We start from the raw sequence: 15,760 nt of genomic DNA, 5'->3' as shown, positions 1-15,760 counted from the left end.
TGCAGACGCAGCAGCCGGGGGCCGCCTCCGAGGCATGAGTCACTTGCACGCTTCCCCCCTCCGCCAAGCCTCCGAGATCCCCGCCCGCCCCCTCTGCCCGCCGCTGATTGGCGGACCGGCGGGCGCGCGGCGGGGCGGAGGGGCGGCCGGCGGCGCTTACAAAGCGCGGCGGCGAAGGTCACAGGCGGCGGATCGGCTGGCGAGGGAGCGCGCGGAGGGGCCCAGGCGCGTTCTCCGCGCGGCTACTCCGCCTTCGGGGCGGGCGGGCCGTTACCGGGCGTTCCGCGGGCCGCTCTCCGGCAATGGAGGCGGCCAGCGCGCTGCTGGCCGGCTGCCCGGTCGCCGGCCTGGCCGGGGGGCTGGGGGTCACCGTCTGCGCCGCCGCCGCCGCCGGGCTGCTCCTCTGCAGGATCGCGCGGAGGTAAGGGGCGGCCTCCTCTTCCGCCGCATGGGCGCGGGAAGCGGAACCGCGCCGGCCGGCCCGCTGCCGCCGGGCTCCTCCCGTAGGCGCTCCGCCGGGGAGCGGGGCTTTCCCTGCTGCCTCGCTTCCCCCCCCCCCCCGCGCGGGGCTCCCTTTGTGCGGAGGCGGCGATGGGTGCCTGGGTCCTGCCGCCGCGGGAGGCGGGGTGCGGTCGAAGGGGGAATCCGGGAAGTGGACCGGGGTCCCGGGCGCTGCCGCCGCGGCGGGTGGCGCTCTTGCGGGCGCGTGGTGGGGCCGGCTGGCCGGGCGGGACGGGGGACGACGCGTGGAGGGGACCGTGCTCGCCATGCGGGTGGCTGAAGGAGAGAGACTGAAGGGGCAGGAAGCCCGGCGCCCTCTGCTAAGCAGGGGAGGAGGCGTAGCTCTCCCCCGAGCTTGTCACTGGCGCACAGGCGGCAAAAGAGGAGAAAAGACCCCGGCCGCTGGGAGCTTTGGCCCCGACCGGGCTGGAGTAGGAAGGACAGATGCTCACGGGACTAGGCGGTCCATAAACCGTCGGAGCTGTCCTGTTCGGGTGCCGTGGCCCTGTCTGACCCCCCCCCCCGGGTATTTAGGCTCTAAAGAGGCTTGGGAGGATGAGATTTGATCGAAAAATGGCTATAAAGGTCCGTTTCACCGTAAACCGTGTGCGGGGGGGGGGGAATATATTTCCCTGGATTATCAACATTTGCAGCTAAGGAAGATGCTGCTTCAGCACTTTTTAGTTTGATTTAGTAGCCGCCTGCTCCGAATATTTTGACGTGATGTTGACAGCTTGTGTTTTAACAGTTACAAAGCTTTGGCAGTCCACAAGTAGTTATGTCCCCTGCCGTTAAATAATTAGTGTCTGACCCCCCCCCCCGTTCATTTCCCACACCTGTAAAAAGTTGAAAACATGCTTAAAAATGGGTATTTGTCCAAATTCTTAAAAAATAAAATCCAATTTTGTCCAGTCTAGTTGTAAGCTCTTTGCGGCAAACACTGCGTCTTTATGTGATTGTTCAGTACCAAGCATGGGGATGCCTCAGTTGCTACTGGGACTTTTGGGTCTTACGGTAAAATTGTGTGTGATTAAAATATGTGGAATGGGTAGGAACGCAACTGAGAAGGGCATTTCTGTTTTTTTTTTAATTTCTTCCATAATTTCAGTATCTGTCTAGGAAACAAAATTCCGAAATGGGCAAAAGTTTGAGCTGTTTGGGAGCAGTTATTTGTAGGGGGATAGCCGGATACATTTTTTTCCCCGTCCCCAAAACTATTTCCTGTCTTTGTGTTCCATAACTGAACACCAGGCACTTGGCTCTTACAGGAGATGCATAAATTCATAAAATCTGAAGTGTCTTCCCTTCCTTCTGTAGATGTGTCAGTGGCTGGCATTTTTTGTGAACTATATTACAATAAGTTATTTACAATAAGTTATTTATCTGTGCACCTGCACTGATGCAGCTGCTCCGCTACAGTGCGTCTGGTGGAGATGCTCTGTGCCCATGGGAGAGAGTTCTCCCGTTGGCATATTAAATCCACCTCCATGAGAGGTGGTAGCTATGTCAGCGGGAGAAGCTCTGCTTCGGTGGGTGTAACTTACATTGCTCAGGAGGGTGGCTTATTTGCACCCCTGAGCAATGAACGTTTTACTCCTGGCAGAATTCTGTGCCAAAAAATTAAAAATTCTGCACCCTATATTTTAAAAGTCTCCATGTTTTATTTGTTAGAATAACACAATATAATCCCTCCAGTTTCAGTTATTTTGATGATTTATTTCAAAATATCTGTCAGCAAGTATGTCTGTAACAATACAGTCAACAACAAAAGATTTCCCCATGAGTAGAGAATTAAAGAAACCTCTATGCTTTTGTTGAGTGCCTGACTCGGTGTGTCACACATGCCAGCTGGACACATCTCGTAGTTGATTCTCACTTTTTTGCCTTGCCCGCGTAGGGGTACCATATTTCAAGTTCCTAAATAGAGGACAATGGCAGGGCGAGGGGCAGTTGGAAGGGGGGCGTACAATAGGGGTGGGTATTTGGAGCATGCTGGAGGGGTGTGTACACTGGGAGGGGGTATTTGGGGGTTGCTGGCCCAGACACTTGCACCTCTTCCCCCCAGAGACCAGCTGCGAGGTGCCCCCAGGCCCAGATGCCCGCACCCTCGCTCCTCCCCAGAGCCCAGCCACAGGCTCCTTTCTGTGCAGCTTCGTTACTGTCCCTCTGCGGAATGCGGTGCAGCCTTCCCTTCCTCACCGTTTGGGAGAGATGGCGCAGCTGGGTCTGCTCCCATCCCTGGGCAGATGAGGATCAGGCTCGGTAGCCCGTGTGTGCAGTCTGCATCCCTGCTGGACTCAGAGCTCTACTTGCTGCAAGGCTGTGGCCCACACAAGGCTTCCTTCATTCAGGCCATGCCAGCAACTGCAGCCTGCCCATGCCTCCCGTGCAGGCACACTGTGAGCTGGTAAGCTGAACTCTGCCAGGTCCAGCAGCTTTGCAGCGCCTATTTTGCAGGGGTAAAATAAAATTCTACAAAGAACATTAATTCTGCACAAATTCTGCATTGCACATTGGCACAGAATTCACCCAGGAGCATAAATTATATCAAAGTGAGTGATAGTATAGAGCTGGCCTTAGTGAAGACAGTACTATGCTGATGGGAGAGCTCCCATTGGCATAGCTACCGCCACTCACAAAGGTGGATTAACTATGTCAATTGGAGAAACTCTCCCATGTCATAGTGCTATCTACACTGGGTGTTAGGTCAGTGTGTTGCTACGGGGTGTGGATTTTTCACACCCCCTGAGCAATCTACTTATACCGAAGTAAGTTTGGCCTCAGGCTTTGAGATTTTCTTTCCAGCTCCAATATTTTTTTTTTATTTTTATTTTTTTAAGCAAATGAACAGGCATTATAATGGGGAAGGTGAGAGCTACTTACTTGGTTTGCAGACTTTTGGTTGGTTCATTAGCGGGGAGGCAGGCGTGTATAAGTGCAATGGAACAGAATCCCACTAGGGAAAGCAATGCCAAGATGGTACACTCATGCCATACAGTGGTGCACTATAGCAACTTAGAAAGGTAAGCAGGGGTTAATGGTGCTCTTTAGGCTTTGGTTATTTTTGGTGATTCCTGCTGAATCGAATGGAGTTGTACTGGCCTAAGGAAGCTTTATATACCTTATATACGCTTCTATTAGTTATTTTTTCCCCTTTTTCAGGCTTATTCCTTGAAACATTATTTTCTATAGCCTCTTGTATCTGGGGTGGAGTCAGGATTTGAATTGCACAGTGGGAGCTGAGTTGAATTTGAGAAGCTTAGAACTAGCATAACTTAAAACCAATGTTTGATATGTGCTTTTTGACAAGACACACTTGGTGTAACAGAGCAAACTTGGGCCATCCTATCACCCATACTGTGCTTCACTGGAGTAGGAGACAGTCCCCATGACCAGTGTAAGGTTCATTTACAGTTTGAACTTTCAAATGGAAATAAGACACCTACAGCAGAATAGTTCAGGTTTCTTCTAAAACACATAGGCTTTATATAAATGAACAAATAGGACAACAGTCAATGTTCCTCCATGTAAAGGACCTGACATTTCCATTTGACATTAAGGGTAGATAAGAAACTGATGGCGTGCAGCTATCTTCCATGAAATAAGCCATGCTTCCATGACCATTCTTGGTGCTGATTTAGCCAAAGTGCCTCTTTGCTTTGCTTAAGTGGCTCAGGTGGAATGTGTTTGTGGAATCCAGAGAATCTTAGAGTTTTTTGAGCCCCTTCTGTACAGGGAAATTACCACTGTTCTGAAAACATTCTCAGGGACTGGTCTTCATAACTGTTTGGGGGGTAACATAGTGGTGCTGAGCACTGCTGGGACAAAGTACTGTTCAAAATTAGGTTTCAGAGTAGCAGCCGTGTTAGTCTGTATCTGCGAAAAGAAAAGGAGTACTTGTGGCACCTTAGAGACTAACCAATTTATTAGAGCATATGCTTTCATGAGCTACAGCTCACTTCATTGGATGCATGCAGTGGAAAATACAGTGGGGAGATTTTATATACACAGAGAACATGAAACAAAATCTTATGCTCAAATAAATTTGTTAGTCTCTAACGTGCCCACAAGTACTCCTGTTCTTTTTGTTAAAAATTATTCCACCAGCGCTTCCCAGTCCTCCTATAATTTGCTAACAGCAAAGGGACGATGGGGTGGCAGTGACACTTCCCTACAGAATTCTCTACTGGGCTGGGGGCCTGCAACAGTACCTGGAAGAAGTGTGAATTGTCCAGTACAAATTAATGGGTAGTTAACTCTGAAACCCCTGCTACTAATGGGCCACCCCAGAGCAGCCTAGGTTTCTGAGTGACCCCATCCCACTGAGATGAATGGAGTCATTAGCACTTATAATGTCTGCAGACCTAGATTACACTCACTGGGCATGTCTACATTTGCTCTTCCTGCAGCAGGAAACAGGTTCCTAGCTGCAGTGTAGACATCCCCTTAAGGAGTTTCTGGTGAAGTTACGGTACTCTAGAGCATATTTCCACTGATGAAGGACAGTTTTTCAAAGCAGTTTCAGGAGTGGGAGGGGTTGGTGTGGATTGGGTACTGAGGAAGACTGATGTAGTCGGAGGGATTGAGAACACTGATTTAAGATGGAGCATTGACTCTCAAAAAGATTTTTTGAAAAAGGTAAATTTGTTAAATACATTTTAAAACTTTGATCCAACTTTGTGTCACTCTAGAACCTTGGAACAGATCCCTTGGAGTCCAGCCTAGGGAAATCCCTCCGTACCCATACTTTCGTCCCTCACTCCTGCCCTGCAATTAGATGGGTAATATCCCACTCACATGCTCTCACCACAAACCATCCTCCCCTCCATGAGGTTGGGATCTTCTGATTTTTGAACCCATTTCCATGGCAACAGATTACAGGGTCATACCAGGGGGATTATTGCTTCTTATCCTGAATAAGCAGGAGGAGCTGGAGAAATCCTGATCCTTTGTGTGAAGGAAGGGTTGATATTGAATTCTTTGTGGCCATTCCGCCACCCTGATAAGGATGCAAATCTGGAGGGGAGAAACAGAAGCATGTTTGTAGGAATCGGAGCTTCCATGCTCTTCCCACAGTAGAGAGTGCTCTTGTACCTATTAGTCTAGTTCTCCTGTGTAGTCTCTGGTACCAGCAAACCTTTGGACGGGACGAAAGCACTCCTTTTCTCCTAGTTTCTCAGAGGCAGACCCAATAGACCCCACCCCTCTTTTGTGCCCACGGCATCCAGTACTATATCATCCTTAAGGGGCTGGTGAGCATGCCCTCTAGCAGACCTGTCTGGAGGAGCCAGAAGTAGACTGAAGTGTGCCTCAAATGGACCTCAAACTCCTGTATGGTGGTCTGCTTGGCTGCTGAAAGGTGAATGCCGGTAGCCCGTGGCTTACTTGGATTGGCCACCTAATCTAAAGGAAGGACATCTCTCTTCTCTTCTCTTCCCCCCCCCCCCCCAATTTTAACAGTGTTCTTTAAGTACCTGTCTTGAATTGAGCACGTTGGGCATTAAAATAAATCTTATTGCCTTAGGACTCTCTCAGGGGGGTAGAGGGAAGGGCCTCTCTTTCCTATAGGTCTCTTAACCACTGAAGATTTTCTCTGTGTGGTCTTGTCTTCACTGTGGGGGAGAAGATTCACTCTGAACTAGCATTAACCAACATGAGCTAAAATCCTAGGGAAGACAAGACAGTGCATAGTTTTCACAGAAGTTAGCAGGTCCAGGTAATCCCTAGGCTCCCTCATAGTCTTTAATTGGACCTGCTAATTCATAAGAAGACTACAAACTGCCTTGTCTTCTCTAGGATTTCCACTGGAGTTCAGAATACGCCTTTTTCCCTCTCATGAAATACCACCGTGTGTGCGATATTTATGCTCCGTTCTCAGCCCTGGGGACCAATGACCTCATCTTACCACAAAGCAGGTATAGCACAACAGCAGCTAGGCACACTTGCTCATGAATGTTTTAACGATGTGGTAAGGAGACCACCTGCTCGGGATCCAAGTCTCATGCCCACTTACTTGTTGCGTGCTCTGCTGAGATTGCCATGAAGGGAACCAGTTGGTACTAGTTATGCTGGTGTTTTTGAGAGGTGTGCACCTGGGAGCTGGGCTGAGACCATTTAGTGATAACTTAGGCAGCAAATATCTGACTGTTTACTGTCTCCAGGGTAGCCAGCTCTTCCAATTTTAGTAGGTGTTTCACGGTATTTGGTGTGGGAGGCGTGGATCTGCGCTCGTGTCTCACTCCCCGCCAGTACCCGGGCTGGGGAAGCTAACGAGCCAACCAGTGGACCAAATTCAGTGATGAATCCTGATCGCATGCCACCTGAGGCACATTGCACAAAGGCTGAGATATTTGATGTATTTCTTCATGTTCCAGTTCCTGGAAGTTTGTGATTACATGAGAATCTGTTTTCATCTTTAAAAAATCCAGCCTTCTTGATTGCAAAGAAAAGCTTGAAAATGTGACCGGAGCGTACCCTACAGACTCAGAAACCAGAAGACAAAGAGTACCTGTGACTTTTGGAACGCTTGGGGTTAACGTTGCTGTCTCTCTGATCCAGAATGCTCACCAGTGAAGACCACCATCTTTCTCTGGCCCAAAATCTCCAGGACTCTCCCACTCATACCTCCTAACCAATGGACCAGGGGTGGCCAACCTGCGCCTGAGAAGGAGCCAGAATTTACCTATGTACATTGCCAAAGAGCCCCAGTAATACCTCAGCAGCCCCCCATCAGCTCCCTCCCCACCCCCCGCCTGCCAGCAGCCCTTCTGATCAGCACCTCCCTCTCCTTTCCTATGCCTCCTGCGGCATGCAAGCTCGAGGGGGAGGAGCGAGGGCATGGCAGGCTCAGGGAAGGGGGCAGGAAGGAGTGGAGGCCTTGGGGGAAGGGGTGAAGTAGGGGCAGGGCCTGTGGCAGAGTCAGGAGTTGCAGTGAGCATGCGCGCACTTTTACCACCCCCCCCCCGGCACATTAGAGAGTTGGTGCCTATGCAAGGAGACACATATCAACTTCTGAAGAGCTGCATGCAGCTTTGGAGCCAGAGGTTGGCCACCCCTGCAATAGACTGTTGGTTTCAATATGTGTGTGTTTCTCTCTCTTTCTTTCTTCTCCCCAACCCACTCTATTGCCTGCCGTAGAGCCCATGGGGATGGGTATTCTGGTGCAGGGCAGCATTTTTATCCCAGCAGTACGACTTTCCACACCACCTTGAACTTCACTGGTAGAGAGCAGCAGCACTGTTGGGCAGGGTGGGAGAAACTCAAGAGCTGAAGCTGACCCCTTTATTTATGGTCCTGCCAAGTCTCCTGTTTCAAATAGGAGTGTCTTGCATTAGGGGGTGTACCCACATCCCTACCACACTCCCTTTAACTCCTGCCGTCCAGCTAGCATTCTGTATCCTGGCATTTATAATCTCATCACGGGTGGTAGCGGTGGCTGCTGCTTCTCACTGGTTCTCTGAGATTCGCCCAAGTCCTTCAGTCGGTAGCTTCCCTTGCAGCAGGGTCCTTTGTGGATTGTGGAGGGAACAGTTCCCTGACAGCAGAGAGTATGTAGAAGATCTTTAACAGAACTAGTTCTGCAACAATGCCAGCAGCTCTGCCTTTGACACAAGGCCAGGGTGGGCCGCAGAGCGCTCCTTGCTGTGACTGATCCCTGGCCATGTCTTTTAGGCAGGAGTAGGGAAAGGAGTCTTGGGGGCCCTGAGGGAGAAGTGTGGAGAGAAGATGGACAGGAATCACAGGACTGGAACTGAAAGGGGTGTGAAGGTGGGAAATGGGACAAGAAAAAGGAAAGCTCCCAGCCCTGCCATCTGTACCTAGTTGGTATCCTCAGAGAAACTTTCTCAGCTCTGATCTCTTGGCATAGACCCCATGCTAGGGCCCTGGGAGGGTTTATAAGCATGTTATGTGCCGGCTGTCTGGGTTGCAGTTGTCAGCATGATCCCTCATCAAGGGCTGCTGGATAATCCAGGACTCAAAGGGAGCCCATGTGGGTCCCAGCAGAGCTGGCCACAGTCCACTAATGAATGAGTGCCATTGCTCTGGGTGGGTTGGCTTCTGCCTCTGTCCTGAGGGCTTGTGTGAATGAGATGCCTTCAGATGGGCATTTCTCCTCCTGTTCTTATCAACAGCTGTAGTTCAAATGGGCCTTTGTGGCCAGCTGACTGACTGCATAGGGTGGCTGCAAACGGAGCTTGGGCAGATTTTCAGCTTCATCTTTAAGGCAGCTTTTTGTGGGGGCCCTAAGGTATCTGTGTCTTGCAATGAGGTTGTGTTGCAGAGGCCTTGGGTATGTGCAGAGAAGTGAGAAGCCTTTTTCCCCTCTACTTGCTTCCAGTGGCATTTCTACTGCCCAAGAGAACTGAAGTAGTTACTTACTGCTTCAGCTTGCCCCAGCACGGGGTGGCCAGGCAGCTTTCGTTCACAGTGAGTGCAGGGTATGTAAACGCAGAGGTGGGTAGATCAGTTAATCTCAGACCCTCCTGCGTCCCCTTTCCATTGGCTCTTCCTTGGAGCTGTTTTTCTGAATCTTCCATCCCCAAGTCTGTTGCTGTCACTCAGCCATTGGATTGATTTATTTTAATTGCAGCTTTCCGTATTTGTTTATAAAGTAGCCATCTGAGGTGGGCAATCAAAGGGGAGAAGGAAGATTGGCATTTATCAGCAGACCAAGCCTCTACCCCTTTCTTTGAGTTGAGTATCTAGCCCAACCATCTTGCCCACCTCCCAGAAGAAGGGCAGGGTCAGATAGGTACTTCACGTTGTTTTATAGTCCCAATGGCCATTGAATGTTTCTTGAGCTTAATCATTCAAGCGCCTGTCCTGCATGCCTGTCTAGCTGTAGCTGCACAGATACGGTGGTGAGGAGAGAGATCGAAGCACCCAGGTAATATTTATAGGAGGAGCCAGGCATCTGTGTAACGCAAAGCAGATTTGAGTACCCACTAAGCACCAGGACAGAAGTCCTATTGATAAAATACCGAAAAGGGCAGAGATTGGAGGCAAAGAGCAGATTCCACACAGCAGGAGGATGGGAAGTTTCTCATAGCTGCTGGAGCTCCTGTGGGGTTTTTTCTGATTTCTAAGCCCGTGATGTGCTTGCATGCCCTGCTGCTGCAGCCGTATTGGACAAGCGTCAAAGGAGAACTCCACCCCTCTGCCTCCCTGGGTACAGATGGCCGGTGTTTGAGTCTTATTTTGTCCCACAGGGTCAACATGTAGCAGCTACTCACCTGTCACACAAGTGTTTACTGCAGTACGCCATGGACAGCCCTTTCCAACACGCTGTCCATTGGCGACACGGCCATTGCGTGGCTTAACTAGAAACTGCTATTCTTGATTTGGGTAGCAGCTGTCCCTGTCACTCGAGACAGCTGTTGTACACAGTCACTGATTGGCTGTTGGCTTGAACAGCTGTCCCTTCGCTCCCAGACCTGGTTGGCTGGTTTTAATAAACCCAAACAGATTAACTCTGTTCTTTGAGCTACGATGAAACTTGTTTCTTGGCTCGGTTCCTGGTGGAAGACCAAATCAGAGAATTTTACTTGAGAGATCCTAGAGGTCCAAATGCGGAGACTTTAAGCAAAGTCTTTGTTGTGGTCTCCTCCAGTCAGGCTGCATCATGAAGGAGGCTAAACTTGCTGAGATTCCTATTTTATCAGGATTGTTTTAAAAAAGGGGGACTGATGGGCTCAGGGGATTGGGCTGATGGTTCAAACCCAGGCACAGAAAAATGGGGATTGGAAGTTGTTTCCGTCTGAAAATTAGTGGCTTGTGTGACATGAGTTTGGGTCTCAGTCTAGTTCCCAGTGGGCAGGAATCCATATTTCAAAAATCTCACTACTTCATTTTTATTGGCAGAGAGAGATCACAAGTTGAATAGGGCATGAGAATTAACTCCCATGTTGCCTCTAAAGGAGATGTTGACAAAGGAGCGTTGTGGGGGAAGGCCCCCCCGCCCAGTGCTTTAGATCTGCCTTGTGGGTGGATGATTTTAGTCTCCAGGGCTGCCAATCTAGCACCTTGCCTGACAGTCTAATTAGTTGTTCCCTGTTTATGACAATGAATTCCTTGCTGCAGCTCTCTGCTTGCACAGTGACAGTAGACCAGTCAGTTTCATTCTGTTAAGTCTCTCTGATTTTCATGCACTAGCCCAGTGTAGTGGGTTTGGATTGTAACTACAGAGGTCTGATAAATAGCTGGCTTTTGAGCAAAACTTGCCTTCTCTGGCTGTTGTTTTAAGATTATGGGAACACTGTGTAGGAATTAGAAATGACCTATTAATCCTTCAGTCCTCCTTGCCAATTCATTTGTCTAGTGCTATGTAAAAAGCTTCAGTTTACAATGGCTGAACTTGGGGCCAAATCTGATCTACCCATGTCCCTTTAATGTGAGGTGCGATGAGCCATTTGGGCACACAGCGATTATCAGCTAGTCTCTCATATTTCTGATGTCCCCACACATGGCCTGATAGAATGTGATGGTCACGGCAGCTTTCAATACCACCAAGGCTTCCCTTTCCCATGGCAACTGGAGCACAAACTTGAAGGTGTGCCAGGACCCTGTAGCCTAAGCAGGTACTGTTGTGCACCCTCCAGTTGCATTGATGCTAGCCACACCGGGGATGGCACATGAGGCAGTTCTGGGGGTGCAGAAATAGCAGAGCAGGATTCCAGGCAAAGCCATCATTGTTGGTACTTTCCTTGTGCAAGCCCCAGGGAGACTAGCCAGGAGGTGCTGGAATTGCCTGTACTCATCTCTCCAGTCTTCTGCCCCATCCTAAGAAGGATCATTCAAATCCTGATGTTACTGTGAGGCTGCATGGGGTGCGGAAAGTTGGTTACTATTCTCAGACTTGTATGTAAAACACACCTGTATTTTCCGATTTGAGCAAACAGGCTGCTGCCCTGTTTCCTTCTAGCTCACTGGCCCAGCTCAGTTTGACACCCTTCTGTTTCTGTTTCTAACAGGAAGAAGCCCACACACATGTCTGTGAACTGCTGGTTCTGTAACCAGGACACGGTGGTGCCCTATGGGAATCGCAACTGCTGGGACTGTCCCTACTGTGAACAATACAATGGCTTCCAAGAGGTACCGCAGGGGCTACCTGGCTAGAAGGCTGCTGGGAGGGGCTGTGCCCTGTGGGAGCAGCAGTTGCAGGGAAATCCCTACTCAATCCCACATGACAGAGCATGCTCTGTGCAGATGAAATCTGCAGAGAATTTAGCTGCTATACACTAACAAGTCTCTACTGAGCATGTGTAAACTGAGATTTATCATTTGGTCAAGTTTGAGTGAATTTCACAAACAGCGAAAGGGAGACCCTGTCAGATTTCAAGTCCTTGCTCCAGAGCATCGAGGCACTAGATTTTTCTCAACAAAACAGATGTGGGAATTTTTTGACATGGATAAAATGATGTATTTTTCCCCCAACCTTGTTTTCCAAAATGGCTGAACCATTCTAGCTTTTAAAAAAAAAAAAAAAAAAGTAAATTCAGCCGGGGCTGGTAGGCACCGCATGGGAAACTTCAGCCCGAACGGTGAGCCTTTGCAGGAGGGTCTGTCCGCCCAGCAGCGGGGAGGTGCAAGTCCCAGACGCATACACGCTAGCGCACACAAAATAGCAGCATGGCTGCTACTGCTCAGGTATGTACCCAGGGCAAAGGTGGGCAAACTACAGCCCGAGGGCCACATCCGGCACACGGGACCGTCCTACCTGGCCCTTGAGCTCCTGGCCGGGGAGGCTAGCCCCCGCCCCTGCTGTCCCCACTCCCCCACGGCTATGTCGCCGCGCAGGCGGTGCGGCTGGCTCAGGCCGGCATGGCTGCCAGTCCTGCCGCTCTAAGCAGCATGGTAAGGGGGTGGGGAGTGGGGGGGTTGGATACGGGCCAGAGGGTCCCGGGGGGCAGTCAGGGAGCAAGGGGCTGTTGGATGGGGCAGAGGTTTGGGTGGGGGGCGGTCAGGGGATGGGGAACAGGGAGAGGTTGGATAGGCATGGGAGTCCTGGGGGGCCGGGGTGGGGGTGTGGATAGGGGGTCGGGTCAGTTAGGGGACAGGGAGCGGGGGAGGGGTTGGAATGGGTGGGGGGTCCTGGCAGGTGGCGGTCAGGGGACAAGGGGTTGGGCAGGGGGGTTGGAGGGAGCAGGGGTTCTGAGGGAGGCAGTCAGGGGGCAGCAAGTGGGAGGGGGCAGGGACCAGGCTGTTTGGGGAGGAACAGCCTTCCCTACCTGGCCCTCCATACAGTTTCGCAACCCCGATGTGGCCCTTGGGCCAAAAAGTTTGCTCACCCCTGACCCAGAGGTTGGGTAGGATTGAACTTGACCGGCTAGCCCAAGCGACCGCCTGTGTTGCTATGGCCATGATGGTGTTTTAGGAGCTCGCGCATATGCCTACCGATGCTGGGACTTAACCTCCCTGCTGCTGGGTAGACATACCCGGCGTAATAAGCATCAGAAATTGGCTTCATCGTAGCCTTAACTGCAGGGCTTTCTAGCCAAGATTCACAAAGTCTCTCTCTTTACAGAGAGAGATTAAACCCCACCCTCCACTCCGTCAGAAGGGTTGTGCCCAGTTTTCAGGTGGGGAAATTGAGGCACAAAGGGTTTGCTCAAGGTCACAGGGTGGGTCTTTGACAAAGCCAGGAATAGAATCCCAGTCTCCTGATCTCCAGTCCTTTGCTTCTAACCACACAACCATCTTTCCCCTGGCTTTATGTCCCCAGCCAGGATTTCCTTAAAGTCTGACCTCGAGGCACTTTGACTCCCTTCCTGCCCTTCCATGTATTCCCTTCCCTTAAAGCCATTCCCCTATAATTAGCTCATCAAACGTATGGCAAAAGAAGCCAACTCTGCTGCATCTTCTCCTCCTTCCAAACCTCTCCCACTTCTGGGGTGCGCACACTTTGTTATATGTTGACTGGCCCTAAAATCTTGGTAGAAACTCTGTCCAGATGTTAGTCTGTGGCCTGCACATCTGCATGCACAGGGTTATAGCCCGATGCTGTTCTCTGCCGTGGGAGACTCATCTTCTGTGTTGAACCTCGTTGTTTGCCAGCTGTTAGTTGGTGGATGCTGGGCTGCTGAAGACTGAAGGGTCCAGAGGTGCTGGCTAATATGTTTGTCACAGGATATGCAGTGGCATTTGATGGGCATGGGTGCTTGGTAACCTTTAGCTGCTTAAGGACATTTTTGATAGGGCCCGTCTGTCCCCTGCTGTGGCTCCTGGGCAGTTTAGTGAAATGCAGGGTACAGTGCTGATTTTGCACCCCTTAGTGGTGTGTGCACTAGACAATCCATGGCCCAGGAGTATGCACGAATCTCTGCAGCGCGGCCTGTAAAACAGCTGGGAGTGGCGTACAGAATGGGGGGAAGAGCAATGGATCTTATTCTGGTTTTATTTCTTCCTCATCGTATGAGGCAGGGCACTGACAGTGGAACCCTTGCAGAGGGTGGACTCAAGAGCTCATGCTTTTCTTTGCTGCTTGGCAGAATGGAGACTACAACAAACCCATTCCTGCCCAGTACATGGAGCACCTAAACCACGTCGTGTCAGGCGCCACCACCTTTTGCGACCCCACCAAGCCACAGCAGTGGGTGAGCAGCCAGATCTTGCTGTGCAAGAAATGCAACAATCACCAGACCATGAAGATCAAGCAGCTGGCGTCCTTCGCACCCAGGGAAGAGGTAGGTGCTGGCTTGGACAGACTCTCTCTCTCTATCCTGTTTGGGTAAAGATAACATCCAGGTGTCCCCAGATCTATCCATGAAGGCATCTTATGTTCCCACTCTACGTTGCTGGAGGAACAACAGCCTTTAATCCTGATCTACCATTTTGATAAGCTCTGGGCAATTGTAAGATGACTGAACTACCAAGACCCTTTCTGTCTGCCCACCCAGCCCCCTCCTATGTCTCCAGAGAGTGGTGTGTGCCTCGGAGCTGGAGGGCAAATCTGTTGATTTGATCCCTGAGCAGGGCATTCAGCAATGCGAGCAGCCTCCAAGTTGTTCTCCTGCTGTCCCTGCCCTGGATTTTTCCATGGATTGCATCCTCCAGACAGCAGGGCTGTTTCTTGTCTTCTCCCTGCCATGCAGGTAGCTCATCCTCTGCTCATTCTAACTGTGAGCGCAGCCCATGTGTCTGTGTGTGAAGTGCCTGCCCCAGTTATCTGGGAGGCCATGGCAACTGCATGATGATGCAGATAGGGAATTACTGTCCCACCTACACAAAGAGCTTTTTGTCCAGGGCCTTAAGAAAACTGAGTCCTCTGAGCTGATGGCAGAATCCTGGATGAACACTGAGCAAGGAGCCCCTGAGTGCAGCCCTCACAGTCTGTCTTGGGGAGGAATTTCCCCGATGTTAAACTCAGCCCCACTTTATATCTTCACTTCCCTTATTATTCAGAGTCCAGACTGTTGGGTCCCCTCTGCAAATACAGCGTGGTTCCCTGTTGTCCATTTTGCAGACTATGGTCCTGTTCGGTTTGAAATGAGGCAAGCCAGGATACTTCTATCACTTCCCTATGGAAACTGAGCCACAGCCTGGAACAGTGGTTCTAATCCTTTCCCGGACCAGAACCCCACTGACCCAATTAGCAGTATGGAAAGAGCAGTGTGTTTGCAACGCCTAGGCCTAATAGATTTCATTGTTTACATGGGGGGGAGGGTGTTCTTTATTTTCCCCCCCAATCTTCAGCCAGAGTCTCTGAATTTTAGCTCATTACCTCTAGTTTTTACCCATCCATTCATTAGGCCAGTTCCTTTCCCTTTTCGGCACATGTTACTAGGCTGGTTATGTCTCTCCCCTCACCCTTAGCCAAATGGGGGGTTTGTATTCTTCTTTTTAATCTTTCCTTGAGTGAATCCTGCCAGCCTCCCAATTATTTCTGCAGCTCTTTGAACTCCCTCCCTTTAATACTTTGCATGAGTAGCCTTTTGTGTGAGGCTTTACAAATGACACCAGGCCCCAGGAGGCTGGTAATGGGGGGAGAGGGGTTCTTCGCTCAGCTGGAGGGTGGAATGCTGTATTCAGTGCTGCCCAGGGACTTTGTGCAAACAGTTCAGGAGGGGGAGTGAAGAAGACTCTCCATTCTGATTGGCATTGGCGAGGGGGTTTATAGATGGGAAGAATTGAATTAGCGGAGTTAGAATGTGGCCAGGAAACTGGAACCACCTCTCCCTAACCTTGCAAAGGTTGCTGTGGGATCGCTAGCGTAGTTAGGACTTCTAAGGTTTTGTCCAGCCTGCCAAACAACACCATGTCA

General features: G+C 50.6%; 1 protein-coding gene across 1 annotated transcript in view; it reads left to right on the top strand.

Moving 5' to 3' along the window:
- Positions 1–194: 194 nt before the first annotated feature.
- Positions 195–15,760, top strand: part of TMEM201 (transmembrane protein 201) — a 52,507-nt gene continuing 36,941 nt past the window's right edge. The window contains exons 1-3 of the mRNA XM_084651798.1: positions 195–421; positions 11,472–11,592; positions 13,989–14,183. Coding sequence (XP_084507924.1) covers positions 303–421; positions 11,472–11,592; positions 13,989–14,183 — 435 coding nt within the window. The 5' untranslated portion in view covers positions 195–302. The remainder of the gene's footprint in view (positions 422–11,471; positions 11,593–13,988; positions 14,184–15,760) is intronic.

Source organism: Lepidochelys olivacea (genome assembly GCF_965140295.1).
Source record: "Lepidochelys olivacea isolate rLepOli2 genome assembly, chromosome: 18".
In the NCBI taxonomy this organism is placed as follows: Eukaryota; Metazoa; Chordata; order Testudines; family Cheloniidae; genus Lepidochelys; species Lepidochelys olivacea.
This window is presented reverse-complemented; position numbering and strand designations above follow the sequence as displayed.